The sequence below is a fragment of the Nipponia nippon genome, unplaced genomic scaffold, assembly GCF_047370975.1.
Source record: "Nipponia nippon isolate SJK-2023a ecotype South Korea unplaced genomic scaffold, ASM4737097v1 scaffold_4, whole genome shotgun sequence".
Classification (NCBI taxonomy): Eukaryota; Metazoa; Chordata; class Aves; order Pelecaniformes; family Threskiornithidae; genus Nipponia; species Nipponia nippon.
In genome coordinates, this window is record NW_028262358.1 from 91,452,230 (window position 1) to 91,468,794 (window position 16,565).

The 16,565-nt window shown below is 35.6% G+C and overlaps 1 protein-coding gene across 3 annotated transcripts in view; it reads right to left on the reverse strand.

Annotated features, from left to right (window-relative positions):
* The window catches only part of SENP6 (SUMO specific peptidase 6), an 84,678-nt gene that overhangs the window by 20,289 nt on the left and 47,824 nt on the right, over positions 1-16,565 (reverse strand). For all 3 annotated transcript variants that reach the window (XM_087776296.1, XM_087776295.1, XM_087776294.1), the window contains 6 exons: positions 16,232-16,377; positions 11,712-12,114; positions 10,628-10,860; positions 7,849-8,019; positions 6,881-6,923; positions 3,098-3,277 (listed from right to left, as the gene is read on the reverse strand). In XM_087776296.1, the coding sequence (XP_087632422.1) occupies positions 3,098-3,277; positions 6,881-6,923; positions 7,849-8,019; positions 10,628-10,860; positions 11,712-12,114; positions 16,232-16,377 (1,176 nt within the window). The remainder of the gene's footprint in view (positions 1-3,097; positions 3,278-6,880; positions 6,924-7,848; positions 8,020-10,627; positions 10,861-11,711; positions 12,115-16,231; positions 16,378-16,565) is intronic.

Genomic DNA, 16,565 nt, shown 5'->3' on the forward strand with positions numbered 1-16,565 from the left:
CGAAAAAGCAGAGAGAAAATTATTCATTTAAAAACAAAATAAAATATGTCACAATTATAAACAGATTTCAAAGAATTGCGGGCCAACGCGTGTACACACTGCTGACAATACATACAAGCAGTAATACACACGTAGGCAGACAGACTGAAGGATTAACTACCAAAACCTTCTACCTACATTTGTAAAAAGAGTACATTCAACTTCTGCCTTAATCTAGAAATGCTAATTATTACACCTGATAAATTTTTAAAAGACTCTGAATGCAAAGCCAAAACATATTTTGAAATAACAGTTTCTCTGCTTAATGACAGTAAGACTCTCTCTAATCAAGACTTTCTTTTTCTTATTACAGTTCCTATCCTATTGTTTCAATACAATTCCAGAAATTATGTATTCGGCATAATTTCCTCTCTATATACGGCAACACCATGACCTGATCTCTCCCAAATCAACACTAAGAAGTCTAGAGCAGCTCTCCCAAAAATCAATGAAGATACATTCATCTGTGGAAATTTATCAGAAAAGAACTGTATTAAGAATGCAGATAGGCTTTTGTGGTTTCAATGTTTATTATAAAAATGGCCTTCATCTACTAAACCCCTTCAACATCTATTTTATTTTAAAAGATTTCAGCCTGACTTTCTCCTACTTTCAAATAGATGTGATTGCAAAAGGGAAAGGAAAAAAAAGAGAGAACTAAGACAACATATACTAAATTAAAGAAAAAGTGTATGAGACCCCACGACTCAGGTAGATTCATGGTCTGTCCTGATCCTAGAAGGTTACACCATAAAACATTATTGCTTTTTGAAAATTTTACATATTAAAGTCATTACAGCACATAAGCCCAGAGGTCCCCAGCCTTTTAGCTAAAACAGTCGGTAAGAATCACTTTTACATGGATATACAGCACCGACATTTACATGTCAGCTCTTTTAGACAACAGAGATTCTCAGAAACAGCAACAGGTTGAAAAAAAATAGTATAACTTGGGGTAGCTAACAAGTAGGATGCAAAACTTAAACCACTGCTTAGAAACTAAGCTGAATAGAATACTGGGTGGGGGGGGGAAGGTACATTTTTGAGATGACTGTTTCCAGACTTCAATGGGAAAATAAGCATGATGCTTGTTTAAAAAGTGGATACAAACTGTACACCACATATTAGAAGCACAAAGTTCTAACAAATCTACTCTTACTGATTCTAGGCATGTGTTGTTAGGTATGTAAGTACAAAAACCTGTAATGGCAATTTCAGAAAAGAAACAGTTATTTTTCTCTGATCAGATTTCTGTTACCATAGGAACAGAAATCTCTTAATGATCTCCTATTCACTGGGAACCAGTTTTCATTTCTGAAAAGCATGCATCTGAAGAAGGAAAGGAATTTAAAATGTCACAGTAATCAAAATCTTCATCTCCTTACACAGGTAAAGGGATTTCACCGCCTAGAAAAGCAAAGCCCTGCTTTCAGGTCCTGCAACATAAACAAACCAAAACCTCTCTGCCCCCAGTGAACATTCCGTGAACAGAATACCGTCAGGCGCTCTCTCATGCTTACTCTTGTTAGCCCTAATAAATCTTGCATTTCTTTTGGTACAGTGGCTTGGCTTCAACAGGTCAGCCTACACCTTTACCAAAAGTTGGAGAATGTGAGTCGGATCAATCAGCTATTATATAAATACCACACGCTCACATCATCTGAAAAATAAAAAAGCAGTAAGTTGCACCAAGAGGAATTATTTAGGCAGTCAGACACAGGAGTAGGATTCAGGCTGCAAATCCCAGTCTCATGTAGCTGACTAACTCAGAGCTACCTATTTTTTCTGTAAGAGAAGAGTTTCAGACACGTGCATAACCATTTCCTTTTTGTTACTTCTTAACTCGGCACACTGACTGCTGTGAAAAATAATTCTTCAGCACCATATTTCCCAATTCACCGCACACAGAATTTAGTGTCTAACTGGGTTTTGGGTGTTCCTGTTTTGGGAACTAGGCATCTACATGCAATTGCTTACACAGCTATGGATTCAGGCTTAAAGTAAATTCATTGCTCACAAAGCAAATAACAACTGTGTTATCAGTAAGTCCTCATAAGTATCAAGTACTATAAAGCAGTTGGGTGTAAAACTAGCTCAGAGCCACAGCCTCAGAGGGAAAAGCTGGTGGAAGAAAGGCTGAGACACATGGAAAGGGAAGGATTTTTTACCTGGACAACTCAGGAAGCTTTTCCTTTTTTCACGTGTGAACACTCATGTTTACACCTGAGCTCTAATGCCTACTCCCAGGATTGTCTCTAGCTCCCCCACACAGTCTCCAATTACTTTTGTAATTATAGTACTCCTTACAGCTCATACTTTTTATAGGAGGTGGATGAGGTTATTTTAACAGTATTATATGTTGGAAGCACACAATTCCGAGATCGTTTAAAGCATTCTTCCCCATTTGAATGCATCATGTATCTATGAAGCTGAGTACAAGTATAACCACAAAATTTAACCTGAAGAAAAGCCTATTTAAGGGGAAGAGGACTCTATGCTAATTTAAAAAATAGTGTGCATATTAAGATGCTAGACCCTTGAGAAAAACTATGTTGAAATTAAACTTAATTTTAAGATACTGTTTTCCAAGCAGATACTTGTCTATATCACATCATTACAAGCGTAAGAGAAAAAAAAAAAACAAACCAATGCACCTAACAGTTGCTACTGAAACTAAGGCCTGTAAGCAGAACAGCACAAAAAGCAGAAGTAAGTATACCAAAAGTTGTCATATAAATGTAAAGGCCGGTATAGGTATAGAAAAGCTAAACAAACCAACTTGCTTTCATTCAGTACAAATGTTAGTGAAAAAAGTTATACTAAACTGACTAGATGGTGTAACTAGCATGTGTCTGGACAAACAGAAGACTACAGTTTTGCAAAGCTGTTCTGAACTGTACTCCTCATCAGTCTGGGAAGGTGACTGTGTCTGGAAAAGCACTACGCCTGCCCCAGCCAGTGATGCCAGTTTTATTCTTCAGTGCAGTCAGTCAGTCATGATCCAAAACATTAGAACACAATTTAAAGTGAAATAGTAGACTAAAATTGTTTTACTTACTGTCTCCTTTACATTCGTACCAGACATTATCTTTACTCATTTTCAGTTGGTCTCTCAGGCTACTACAGGTTGATGGTACTGTTTGTAGGAAAACTACTGGTAGTTTTCGGACACTACACCATTCACATTTGGTAAGTTCTGAAGTTTTCAGGTTAATCTCTCGGATATCGCTTTCTGATTCTAGAAGAAAATAGTGACATTATACTAAGTTATAGTAAAAATACATAGGTTTCCTTTACAATTTCCCCCTTGATTTTAACAAGAAATCATTAAGTTTTAAGAAAGTTTTTAAAAGTTTAGAAATAACACATATCCAGGAAGTGATATTTGTTAATATCTTAAAAGATGACCTGAAGTCCACTGTCACCTTTCAGGAAGCTAATCAGAAACAAAGCATTTTCTTCTCACCAACTTGAATCTAGTTTTTATTCCACAGAAGAAACAGCATTTCCAGTGACAATTTAAATGTGCAACTATTGCTATGACACATTTTACAATAGGTTTGTAAAACTTTCTTTCTAGATTTTATCTTTGACCAAGTTCCCTTATGAAAAATAACTTTAAAATGAAGAAGAGAATAAGCACATGCAGAGAAACTATCTAATTGCCTGAGGAAAATAAGGTACTGCTCTCAGTTTACTAGCAAAGAGAAATGTTAGCAACATGGTAAATTTTTAACACTACATCTGATGCTGCCGGTGACAATGTGGAGTATTTTACGGGTTTTATTGAACTATAAAAATGGAAAGAAAAATGCGTGAAGTCAAAGTTCTTCAAATTTGGTGAAAAGACCCAAAGATTCAATGCCAGTAATTATTTCTAGATCAGAAAAATGGTTAATGATAGTCACTTAGAGCTTTAGCTAGTGGCAGCTTCCACCATTTTACCACATGCTTGATGGCAGCCTCCACCAGAAAAACTATATCCCCTTACATAAGGGACAAAACATAGACAGGATAGAAGGAGAAACGGAGCCAACATATCCTTCTAATAAAAAAAATCAATGCATGAAGTCTGTCTCCTCCTCCTTTGCCCACAAAAGGGAAGAGACACTGCAGTGAATTCCTGAAAAGACTAAGGCCTTTCGTAAGTTAAATTCTAGCAAATATTTCATGACCAGACAGATGGTGAGTAAAAATTAGTAAAATGGTTACACATCCAGAGTTTAATTTGCATCACCCTGAACATAACTGCATAAAACCATATGATGGGGGGGAAAAAAAAAAAGACACAAAAAACATATCATTACTTTCTACCTTACTAGTATTAGTTATTAGAGGTTCTTATTATTACTGGAGGGAGTGCCTTTTTTGTTTTTTTTTTTTGACACACACACACCCCCTTTCTTTTTTAAACTGGTTCCCCTATTCCTCTCTTGGCATTTAGCAGCCAACGTCCAGCAGCAGCCCTCTACATCCTCCCTTCGTGCTGGCAACTGAATTCACACCCCTGTGCCTGCCAGAAAGCAGTCTGCTGCTCATAAAGACAAGGCAGACAGTTACGCAAAGCAAAGCATCCACTGGCTGCAGACTGGAAGGGGTGGCCACCACAGCTTCTGCGGAGGAAAGCCACTCTCCTTTCCTTCTAAACCTCCAATGCCCCTGGTCCCACTAGCTGGGGAAGAAGCAACCCAGCTCTGAGTCAGGCTGCAGCAACAGCATGCTTCCTTCAAGCCGACGGGGCAGCATTTACTGCTCAGAACAACAGTTTGCCATCTCATCAGGAAAAGAGCAAGCAGAAATACGCTACATGGATCTAACTAGCTCATCTCCTTGCACTGATTCTCCTTTATCTCTCTAGGGACTTACACAGCAGAAAATGAAGCCAGTAACTAAATGAAGGTTTATAGATGACTCCTAGGGTCTTTTCTCCTTTGTGTTTAAAACAAACAGCAAAACAGCTTTCCAAGGCCAGGCTGTAATACCACAGTCTCTATAGTAATACTTCAGTTTTCTCCTTCCTAAATGTACACACTTTCCTTAATTCATTTCACCTAACTTCCCACTTTCAGAGGCAGACCGCAATAACGACAATCCCAGCTTAAAACCGGATTCAACCCATTTAAGTGAGGCATACAGGTCCTTCTAATGGTGTCTAGACAGAATGCCCTTGCCAAAACATGAGGTAATTGGTCTTTGGAGAAAACTCTGAATCCTTGTAACTGTTTGCACTGAGATGAAGCATACTGAATTTCATGTGAGAGGAAGACTGTCTACTCTTCAGATGAAAATCTAAATCATATTCATCCTTTTGCATTAAGACAGGCATCTTATAAAACATTTCACCATAAACACCTTAACCTGTGAACAATATTTCCTGTAACGCTGACATAAGACAGATAATAGGACTTATCCATTAAAGGCAATGTGAATAGTTTTTTACGCGTTAGAAACAGAAAGCTGTTTCCTTGAAACACCATTTGGGAGTTGCAGAAAACCAACAAGGCACGTGGAGAAAATTTTGAGAACTTGACATATATTTATACATGCAAAAACAAGCTCAAGGCAGGACAGCACTGCTGTTTCTACAGCTGTTCAAAGCATTTGCCTCTCCCTGAAAAAGCATGACCATTGTAATCAATCTAAAGAAAAAAAAAATTGTCATTTTTATTTCAAGACCCTTCCTTGTATTAAAACAAATCATGCTATGATTATGAAGTTAATAGAAATGGAACTAGCTGGGAATACACCCATCTTCCCCTAGATGCAAAACTCAAAAAAATGAAATGGAAAAGTGCTAAATGTTCCAATAAACACTGCATTTAATGAGTCGCCATTTTTATGCTATTGAGGGATCAAGTCCCATGGAAATAATTTCACCATGCAGCTGTTTTGACTAAAAATTGATAGACATTTTCTACAAATTTTACTAAGTTTTTTAGTGTTATTTTTTAAATGTATTTAATGCATGAAATCTAAATTTTAGATGCAACAGAAACTTAAATACTTGACTGAGCAAAGGCTACGCTTGTCTTTACAGCCTGTGAGACATCTTTTTGCATATAATAATGACAAAATACAATAGTTCTCTTTTACAAATAACAAAAGGCAAAATTCTATAGGACTGCATCTTCATGGAAACTTAAGATTAACAAAAGGAGCCAAAGCTTCTTTTCAGGCCCAAAGCAAAACCCTACAAAAGAAAACAAGGGAAATAGAGCAATAGTTGTAAGCTCACCATTTCCTAAACTATGTCACTGTATTTCTTTCGGTAACATGCAATATACAACCTATAGGCTAGAGAAGAAAAAAATTTAAGGGGAGATACAGACAAGAAGGGTCTAAGACACTTGTGTGGTTTTTACTCTCTACTTACGCATCTGAACTAAAAGAACTAATAAAGTGTTAAAGAGGTGACATGTTTTACAGGAGGTTACTCTTGCCTACTGTTTTTGTTAATCATTTTCAAGACACCCTTTGCCAGTCATCACCAGAATATCTACAGCTCATCAGCTAGGATGAATGGGAAGAACTAATGCAATCCAGTTGCACGCAAACCACAAACTGCTAACTCCTGCTATCTGTGAATTTGCTTTCTGTCAGTAGAAGGCAGAGATAATGCAAAATCATTTTGGTTTTTATTTACCAGGCAGTCCAGGTCAAATTCATACTCTCAGTTTTTTTCTGCCTCTTATCTGACTGCAGGAACCCAGTATAATTTATTACATACATAACAAAACCAGAATTGACACTTCATTATGATTCACCTGTTAATTCCTCGGCAAAGCTACTTCATTCAAAATATATACATTGAGTATTAACATAAAATGAAAAATTTACTTACCTTCTTGACTTTCTAGGCGTATTTTGATATAATCCAGGCAAAACTGTGGAAAACAACACAATAAGATTTCACTTCTTCTCCAAACCAGAAGTGACCTAATGCCTTTTCACTGTTAGCAAACATATTTCAATTCACTAAGTACTTGAGTAATGAAAATTTTAAAGTAAAAGTGTAAAATGTGATTTTTTTTTTAAAAAACAAAGTGTACATTTTAGCATAATTCAAGGAAGCAAGTATATTTCTTATATTCAGTGTCTTTTTCAATCATATTGATGGTTGAAACTTAAGATCTCTCCTAAGTATTCTGTTTACAAAAAGGTTTAAAATACTCTGAAAAATACCACAAATTATAAGGAGGAAAAAAAAAAAAAATCTTCAAAAGGGCATGTCATCTATCAGTATCAGCATTTAAGCAAATCAAACAATAGGGTTTTGCAGAGAGGTGGAAAGAACAAGTAACACCTCTCTACTATTTATGCGGTTACCCCAGCAAGAAGTATTCATTTTATCTGGCTTACTGCAGACAACGAGCATTCAATGTCTCCTTGAAAGTCTCCATGTAACTTAGAAGGTTAACAAAAAAAAATATTGTTCTATAGAAGCAAAATTATTCACCTGCAGACATGTCTCTTCCTCCCACCTATCAATACCCAGTTTTTGGTAACTGGTGCCTTCAATTTTCTTAACAAATGCACGCTAATCCATAAGCTCCCCCCCCCCCCCCCGCCCCAGGTAAACAGGGTTTTCAAGGGTTTTGCAGGCATGATGTTTCTATTAAACACCACAACTAGATTGTATGTGTTAGCACATAATAGTACTTTGGGATTCTTTGGAAATCACAGCCTCTGAAATTAGAGACAAACTTACTGTTCCACAGACAAAGGCAAAATATTATGTTGTTCAAGTATGAAAATAACAACGTCCATCAAAAACTGAAAGGAGATTTGTCAAATAACAAGTTTACTTACAATCACAGGTTCCACTACCATTCTTCGCAGAGTTCCTATTCGTATACTTCGACAGTTCAGAATGACACTTTCACAGGAATTTTGATAATTTAGAGGTACAGCCTCAGTTACAATCTCTTGAGAAATAACTTTACGACGTTTTATTGGAGTGTTAGACACAATGTTCCCAAACTGAAAAGTAATTGTCAAGGTTTCAGAATGTCTCACTAAGATTTATTGCTAAAACAAGCATGTTAAAAACTAGTGACTAAATTTTTGGCTACTTTTCTGTCAGTGAACAGGATTACTTACTATAGCACCCACCTCAACCATATACAGAAGGCAAAAATTTCCTAAAGGACTTTTTGGAACACCTGAAGATGATAATATTGCTAGATTCAAGAAAAAAATGTAAGCTGACACTTGTAGACATTTTGTTAACATTTCCAAATCGCAAATAATGCTTCTAAAATTGCCAAAACCAATTTAGTTTTCGTCATTTTGAAACACTGTGCAGCCCAGCAAAACAAGGTTATTATTAATATATTTTATTTGTTTATTTATATAAAAACACTAATGCTGTAAAAGCCCCACGATGTTGGTGGTTTTATTTTTTCTTTCAGTTTTTATTAGTCCAAGCTTTTGGTGACTGAAAACACTGAGTTATTACTGAAGTAGAGTGCATCACCACATTAGCAGGAGTAGAATCTTCAAGAAACATAAATAAATAAGCCCAATCAAAATTCCTTAAAGCAACTCTACAGAACTATTAAGATGTTTTTAGGACAGATTCCAGGGTCAGAAGACTAAAACACTGAAAGAAGGCCACATGGAGTTTGGCTCCAGTTCAAGAAAGTCTCTAGATGCTGACTGAAGCTGTAATCTCAATGAAGTCGCCTGTTTACCAACGGAACAATCTTACAAAAACCTATTAAAATGAAAGAAAGCTGGCTGATAGCCATCAGATTAATATATTTATTTGTTGTATTGCTTATATTGCTCTACCTTGTTGAAAGATTTTCTGTACACTAGTCTTTGCTGTTTATATTGTTTCATAAAGCTGTCCATTAAATAAACATTCTTTTGGGTTACAAAATACAATTAAACTCCCACAGAAAAACATTTTAAGGGATTCAATATTTCCATTAAGAAAATAGAAAAACAGAAAAAATTTCTATTAAATCTTGACAATTATTTTGAAGTCCCTAATCACTAGTCTATCTTGGCCATAATTCAAAATACACTTTTGGATGCTTCATTTAAATACAGTGGAGAAGGCAGAGATTTTAAATCCTTGTAATTAAAATATTTTCCTAGGACTCTTGCTGAATACAGCTTTTCATTTTTGTCTGCTGGACTAGCTAAATATGATTAAAAGCTCAAAACTCAAATCACAGACAAAGAGTAAGACAGTAAACATTAAAGTGGTACTATATTCACATAGCCTGTTCAGTAAAGAATTAATGAATATTTTGAGAGAAAAACAAAAGAACAAAGCTTCTTAAATCTTCTTCTATCATATCTGACACAAACACTGTGATACCTGCAATTCTTGGTAGTTTCTTTGAATCAATGCAAAGATCATGTTAAATTTTACAAAAAAAAAAAAATTAAAAAAAAAAAAAATCTGTTTCCCTTGTTCTCAAAAGCAAGCTCTTTTCTACTTTTGTCTAAAATATGCAGTTGATTTCCAATGTTACAACTGGTTCTTAAAGACAAGTGAACAGGAACATATGGATATACAAAGAAAAACATTTGGGAGAGTTTCAGAAGTCTTTGACACCAGTGCTTTCACAATACAATGCTTTCAATTAATCCAGCACATAATGCCAGAATAACTGAAATTCAAAACTGTTTATCATCCAAGCTTTTAGCCCTACAGCTTTATTGTAGGCTGGAGGTTCGCAGCTTTATATTGATAGCAGTGACTAATTCTACACCACATTATAAACATCCATAATTTCATCAATTACAGCACTAGAATGTTGGCTTCTGAATCTCAACATAGCATGAGGGTTTTGGCATCATTACTTTAGCGTTCTAACTCAGAAAACACAAATGATTTGAGACTGCAGGTGGAAATCTGATCAGATACTCTTGTTGAACCAAACTCACAACATTGAAACTGGACAAGTGACTCAAGAATGGTTTTAATCAGCATTATTAATTCAACACCAATTGCCACAGGGAATTTATTCTTAATGGCTCACTACTGAGGTGGTTAAATTTTTAACATACCGTGAAAGCTGTCCCCTTTGACAGCACTTAAGGAGTCTGCTCATGGTGCATTTTTTGTCTTTGTTTATCCAATTCTTGCAGTGGTACTCAACTAAAAAACAAAAGCCCCACCATGAAATCCTTAAAATAAGTGCTATTAATTGGGACAGTTGTCAAAGTATTTTAATTTTAAAAGGCCACTATTGTTCCCAGTGTCTCTTTACACGTTTAACTTCACATGTCCAAAGTCTTACCAGGCAACAGCTGGTACTGACATTCTTCTGCAAACTAAGGAGGCCCTTGAGTTTCACAGAGATACCCTGCCCAGTCTCAAGGAGTATACATTCAACATAGAAGCATCTATGTTAAAAGCATAATTCAAATCATTACGAACGCTTGTAAAAATATAACGAAAACATTTTCTTATGCTTCCAGTATTATGTAAGCAGAGATACTACTCGATGAGCTGCTAAATAAGAAAAGCAATCAAATATAGACAACTTCTAACAATGCAAGACAAGCCTTCACATTTTCAATTTATGAGTTGATTTTTGTTTTCTTTAAACAAAGCATTAAATAGTACCTGATCTTTCATTCTTGCTTTTCTTGGTAGTGTGACTGCAATTTCTGTATCTGTTGTTATACTACCTATTCTCTGTTCTATTCCACAACTGTTTTCCTTTAATGCTGCTTCCACCTTTCCTGTAGAAGGAGCTGGGGAGGAGCGGGCTGAATCTGCAGGACGAGGTGAAATGCTTTCCATTCTCCTAGTGCTGCCACTATCCTCCTCCTCATCATCATCACTAGACAAAACAACTAAACAGAAAATATTAAATTCTCAACCACTACATTTTTCTGTAACAGAAATTTCTTTTCAAGCAATGGCTTAAAAGTAATTTGTGTAATTGTCCTGCAGTGCCAAGAAAGTCCACGTTTAAAATTATATTATGCTTTTATTAATGTTTATTTGGAATCTTCTTGCAGGCGCTCTCTCCCTCATTTTTTATTTCTCATAACTAACTATACAAGAAATGAGTATCATTAATCCGTCCCTACACACAGAAGTGAAGCCATACGTTTCTTGGTTCAATCAATAACTGACAATGAACAATACAGCTGAAGAAAAACTGACAAGAGAAATTATGACTTAAATTGTTCAAATCAGTAAGACAACATGGTCTAGTAAACTAAGCATGGAACTAGAAACGTAATTTCCCACATTCCTGTTCCTTCCTGCTTATAATTAATTTGAGTTCATGTAGAGAAAGCACAAAAATTAACATTTTACAAATTATGAAATTTAAATAAATGGGGAAACCTGGATAGTGTTCAGATGCATAGCTCAAAGGGAAAGAGGAAAAAAAATAAAATAAAAATCAAAGACTGTTTTCCCTTTGGGGGAATGAATGATGGAATTCTGCTAAGAATGCTTTTTTTTTTTAAGTTATAAAGTGTAAGTCTTTAAAAAAAAAAAAAAATAATTTTTGTTTTCCCCAATGTTCAGTATATGAAAAGGAAATTATAAAAAGGTCTGTCCCTCTTCCCCAAGAACACACCCCAAAAAAATTCCATGCAAAATCAGTAACATAAAGCTGTAAGGACAGTTCCTTCATTACACAGTATTTTGGGTTTCCAATTTATGGCTATATTCATAAAAAGGTACTTACTGGGATCATTTAGTTCAGATGGTCTTGTACTCCTCTGTCTTAAGCTTCCTGTAATTTTAGGATTTTTTGCCCCAGTTAGAAGACCAACTTTTCCATTCTGTCGTAACATAGAATGTCCTACAACTTCATTACTCAGTAGAATATCCGTCGGACCTTTCCCAACAGCAGAACTATAAAACTTCTTTGTGTTGAACCCTGTACCTGAAGATTTTTGCCCTGTTGAATTCTGATGTATTGAAGAACGTGATAAAGGTCCCACAGATTCACTTAATGTCACAGTTTGTCTGGAGACTCTTTGCAAATCCTTTAGAGAAGCACTTTCACAATGTCGGCATTTGGTCTGATTTTCATTTGCCCGCCCACAATTTGGGCAATCAGTAGAAGAATCAATTTGTTCCAAAAGCTAGAGGAGACACACACACATACACACACAAAAATCAGTAACTGTGTAAGTACAAAGATACCATTTTCAAATCTTGCATTTAATTTCTTTTCAGAATGAAGACTGACAACACTATATTAGCAATTACAGTAAGCACAGAAAGCAAACGTTAAAATACAGTTTGATTTTTTTCATTTAAGAAAACAAAAAATATTTTAAGAGGAATAAATGTCATTTGTGGCAATTTTTAAAAAGTGATTAATGTTGGACAATTCAGATTTTCCTTCTTGCCTTTTTTCTTTCCATACGTAAAAGGTTGCATATTGTTCAGATATATATATCCTTCACCAAGAAGGTCCAGTTACATAGTTTCCATAAAAACAGTTTCACTGGACGAAAATAAAGTAACCTAAGCATCCACAGAGCAATGCTAAAGAGGACTAGAAGCAACCTCCTAGGTCATGAAGTTTATTTGTCCTCCCAAGATATCTCGCAACAGCCTGACAAAGCATGCAGAAAAATCACTCAGAGAGACAGAGAGAGAAGGGGGGATGGGGGAAAGAAAAGGAAATACATTGTTCTAGAGTCCAGTATCTCAGAGAAGAAAACAGGACTTGAGGAAAAGGAGTTCCCCAAACTTTCAAGAGCAAAGCAAGGGCTACAAGGGAAAATACATCCTATCGCTGCAAAGATACATTTTGTTTCGCTCACATGTATTAGGTCCCACTTAATTACGCATCACAAGTGCAGAACTTGGACTTCTAAGTCTAAGGGATTCAATACTAACACATAAGCTACTAAATGTGCACTGAGTTGAATATGGGACGCCTCTAGAACTGAAATTTAATGTATGTTATTTTCTGCTGGAGCACTGAGCTCAAATGACATAACCACTGTACTGTGAATTACTAAAGATAATAAATAAATACCTACATCCCACCAAAACCTTTTTGAACCTCTTTTCAAAACATAGATATCACAATTTGCACCCCCCACTCCCAGCCATGAACACCCTTCCAATAAAGATTACTTCCTCAGGCATGGGATCTTCAATCATTTTTAAAAACAAATGTAAAGACAAAAGTCATACAAGGAGAATATATTACTTTTACAAAATTTCTGCAATTTAGTTAAGCTACACATACCATAGAAAAACAGATGCAAAAAAACCCCAGTGTATAAAATGTATTGGACCTTTAAAATCTGAGTGGCGGGATGAGATAGCAAGTGACATGCAAACCAGTGCTGTGCCTCAGTGCTCAGTTACAGGATGTAGTTTTTACAAAAGTTACTATAATTGCATTGAAGAATTTCAATCAGATATTAAAATATTCAATAGAAGCTACCAATCGTACCTGAAGGATCTTAAGTATAAAATAACTGCACCCGTGTACCTCAACTACACGCCAACAATTCAAAACCAAATTCCTTTCCATGGTTTGAGAGCCTGCATCTTGATGGTAGGGGTAGCAGTGTTTAATAAAAGGGGAGCATACTCTTTTTTAGACTCTATTTTAAGATAACTGACTACTTAAGTAGATGAGTTCTAACCTAAATGTGTCTGCCTTATAACTTGTATAATACAGCACTTCTTTAAACTTTGAAATCTGCAAAATACAAATAGTATATGCCCTATACAAATACTCTGCCCTATCTCTAAAAGTTTCAAAATGCCAAGCCTTTGTTATTCTTCAGCTTTTTTTTTTTCCAGTAAGCACACATGAAGCAGAAAATCCTCCTTCCTTTAAAAATTGTGTATGTTTTTAACAATTAGAAAATGCAACCTGTTACAGTCTAGTAAGATGAAAACCATTTGCACTTTGCCTGACAAGCAGCTGGTTATGTCTGTAATTCCTCTGGCATAAAACCAAAACCAACACTTTTGAATTGTTCAGAGGTCCCATAAACCTCCTATTGATCATCTGCACACTTTGGCAACTCATGACTCGTGAAAATGCATATGTAATAAAGGATACTGTAATAAAGGATACTGTAATAAAGGATAAAACTCTTAACCCGTTTAAAAAAAGAAAATAAAACCAAGAGTTGTGCTAGTGAATTCAGTTGCAGCAAGATCTGTTCTATATCCAGAGAGCGTATCCACAAACTATACAGTCTTACAGGATCATAAGTACCCTATGGAATTGGAGTAAAAGTTCATCTACCCCTGTGCAGTAGTTTCAACAGTGGCCAGATGGTTAGGAGCACAGGGAACAGAGGAAGGCCATATCCTCCTTACCTGAGGTCATTACCAATATAGACATTTCCTGAATCAGCAGCTGAATTTAAATCAATCTGTTTAATGATGATGTAGCCTCACAAATTTTATCAATCCCTTTTTGAAATCTCATAATACATCGTGTGAAAAATATGGGGTTTTCACCTTTTTTAAGCTTACTGCTTGTCAATTTTACCACAGGCACTCAGCTCTTGTGCCTGAGAAAAAGTAACTGGTTTCCATTCATGACTGCTGGTGTTCTCAACTTTACAGAGTTCTAAGATATGCATGGGAAAAAGTACCAGATGTAATTATTACATACTGTTTACAAGTGCAATCTGTCCGATGGCTTTGGAAATGAAATCACACCCCTGGAACAACATAATCGAGTCTGCCGCTTTTTTGTTGGGGAGACAGAGAACAGCTTGTTTTAGCAATGTGGTCAGCTACACTCAGTCTGCCTCAAGGACACCAAGCTGCTGATGCTTCTACATGCAGATCCAGCCCTCACTTTCCATGTGTATACAATGCAGGAGGTAGTTCTGGAAGTCAGTACCACGGCTTTATAATAGGCAGGAATACGCTGAAAGCACACCTCACTTCTACATGTACACAGAGTCTTCTAGTTAGAGCTAGGAGTTACAGCAAATGGCCTGCACAGACCACAATCCAGCCACAAATGATGAGGCTGCTCTCCTTCCTCTCATGCTAATTCATGTAATTTGTAAGGAAGAAAACCCTGCGTATTAAAAGATTACATTTCTTAGATCTTCAGACTGAAAATTGTTTTATCAAGGCAGTGACAAAATTCCATGTAGTTTTAAATTGTTTTGCTCTTTCATTTCAATCTAGAAGACTTGCTTTCTGCTTTTGTCTCTTACCTGACAGGACATAAGCAATGAATATTTTACTTCTTTAAACAAACAAAGTTATCAATGTAATGATTAAAACAAAACCCACAGAACTGTAATGCCTTTTGTTTTGTTTTTAACTGCTTTCTTACTTCATTAGTTAGCTTTTATAGATCATATCTATACAGATATCATATGTAGATCAAAAACTCAGTTATTAGAATTTCCAGGTAACATCATATTAACTAAATATATAATGGAAATGCGTAAGAGTAGTACCAAGTGTTTCATTCTAACAAAGACATACAGTCTGACTTACTTGCTAATACACAGGAGCAAACACAAGCTGATTATATATAATAATCACAGAACTATTTCTTTTTTTTTACCAAGATCTCCTTACAGGAAGCTTCGCTTTGACAGTCATACAGTGTGACCTATATGTGGGCATTATGAATCTTCCATAGCAACCTGGGAAGATGGTAATAAATATGGAGAGCCTTACAGGAATTTCCAAAATATCTTACATCTGATATTCAGAAAAGTCCCAGACAAAACATCCTGGTTGGCTGCATCTAGACCGGAGAATGACATTTGGATACCTGTGCTAGTTTCATTGAGAAAGACAGCAGCTTAGTAAGGAGTACTTGCATCTTTGCAGTACCTCTGTCTTTATTGTTATAATGAGTACAGAAAATCATGATACTTTAAAAAAAATTTCTGTCAAAGAGTAAAATATGGTTCCTCTATTTTACAGACAGCAAACCAAAATTATCAGTTTCTGGTTTATCAATCAGCCAATAATTTAAACACAGGTTCTTTTGCTCTCCAGTGCAGCACCTGTTTGTTCAAGTCAGAAAATAAGTATTTCATAGCTAGTATCAATATTAACACGTAAATATCTCTATCATCATAACTTTTTTTTTTAAATTTAATTATGTAGATCTTTCTCCCAACTCTAAGGATTTTTAGAATATCAACCTATTTTAGAACTGAATGCCTGTTTTTAAAAAATGCATCAACTTTTAAAGTTAAATAGAAGTTTACATGTTTTTAAAATCTAACCCACCTTTAACTGGGTTAAGCATTTTTTCGTAGCAGAAGGTAGAGTTAAGTCAGATTGGTATGAATTGCAGTGACGTTTCTGTTGCACCTTTCTCTTAATTTCAGATTCTGATTCTGATTCTGACTCTTCTGTGTTTTCCATTACACTGTCTAGGAGGGAAGAAATGCAAAAATGTTAGTAAGAAATGTCTACTTACATGCTGTTAAAATTATGATTAACTTATTTCTTCACATACACTAACTTGAACTAAACATAAACACCTTTTTAAACACTCAACGAGAGGGTGTTTCAAGACACTGCTTCAAGTGTCTCATGATTTGTTGTATGAATAAGAACA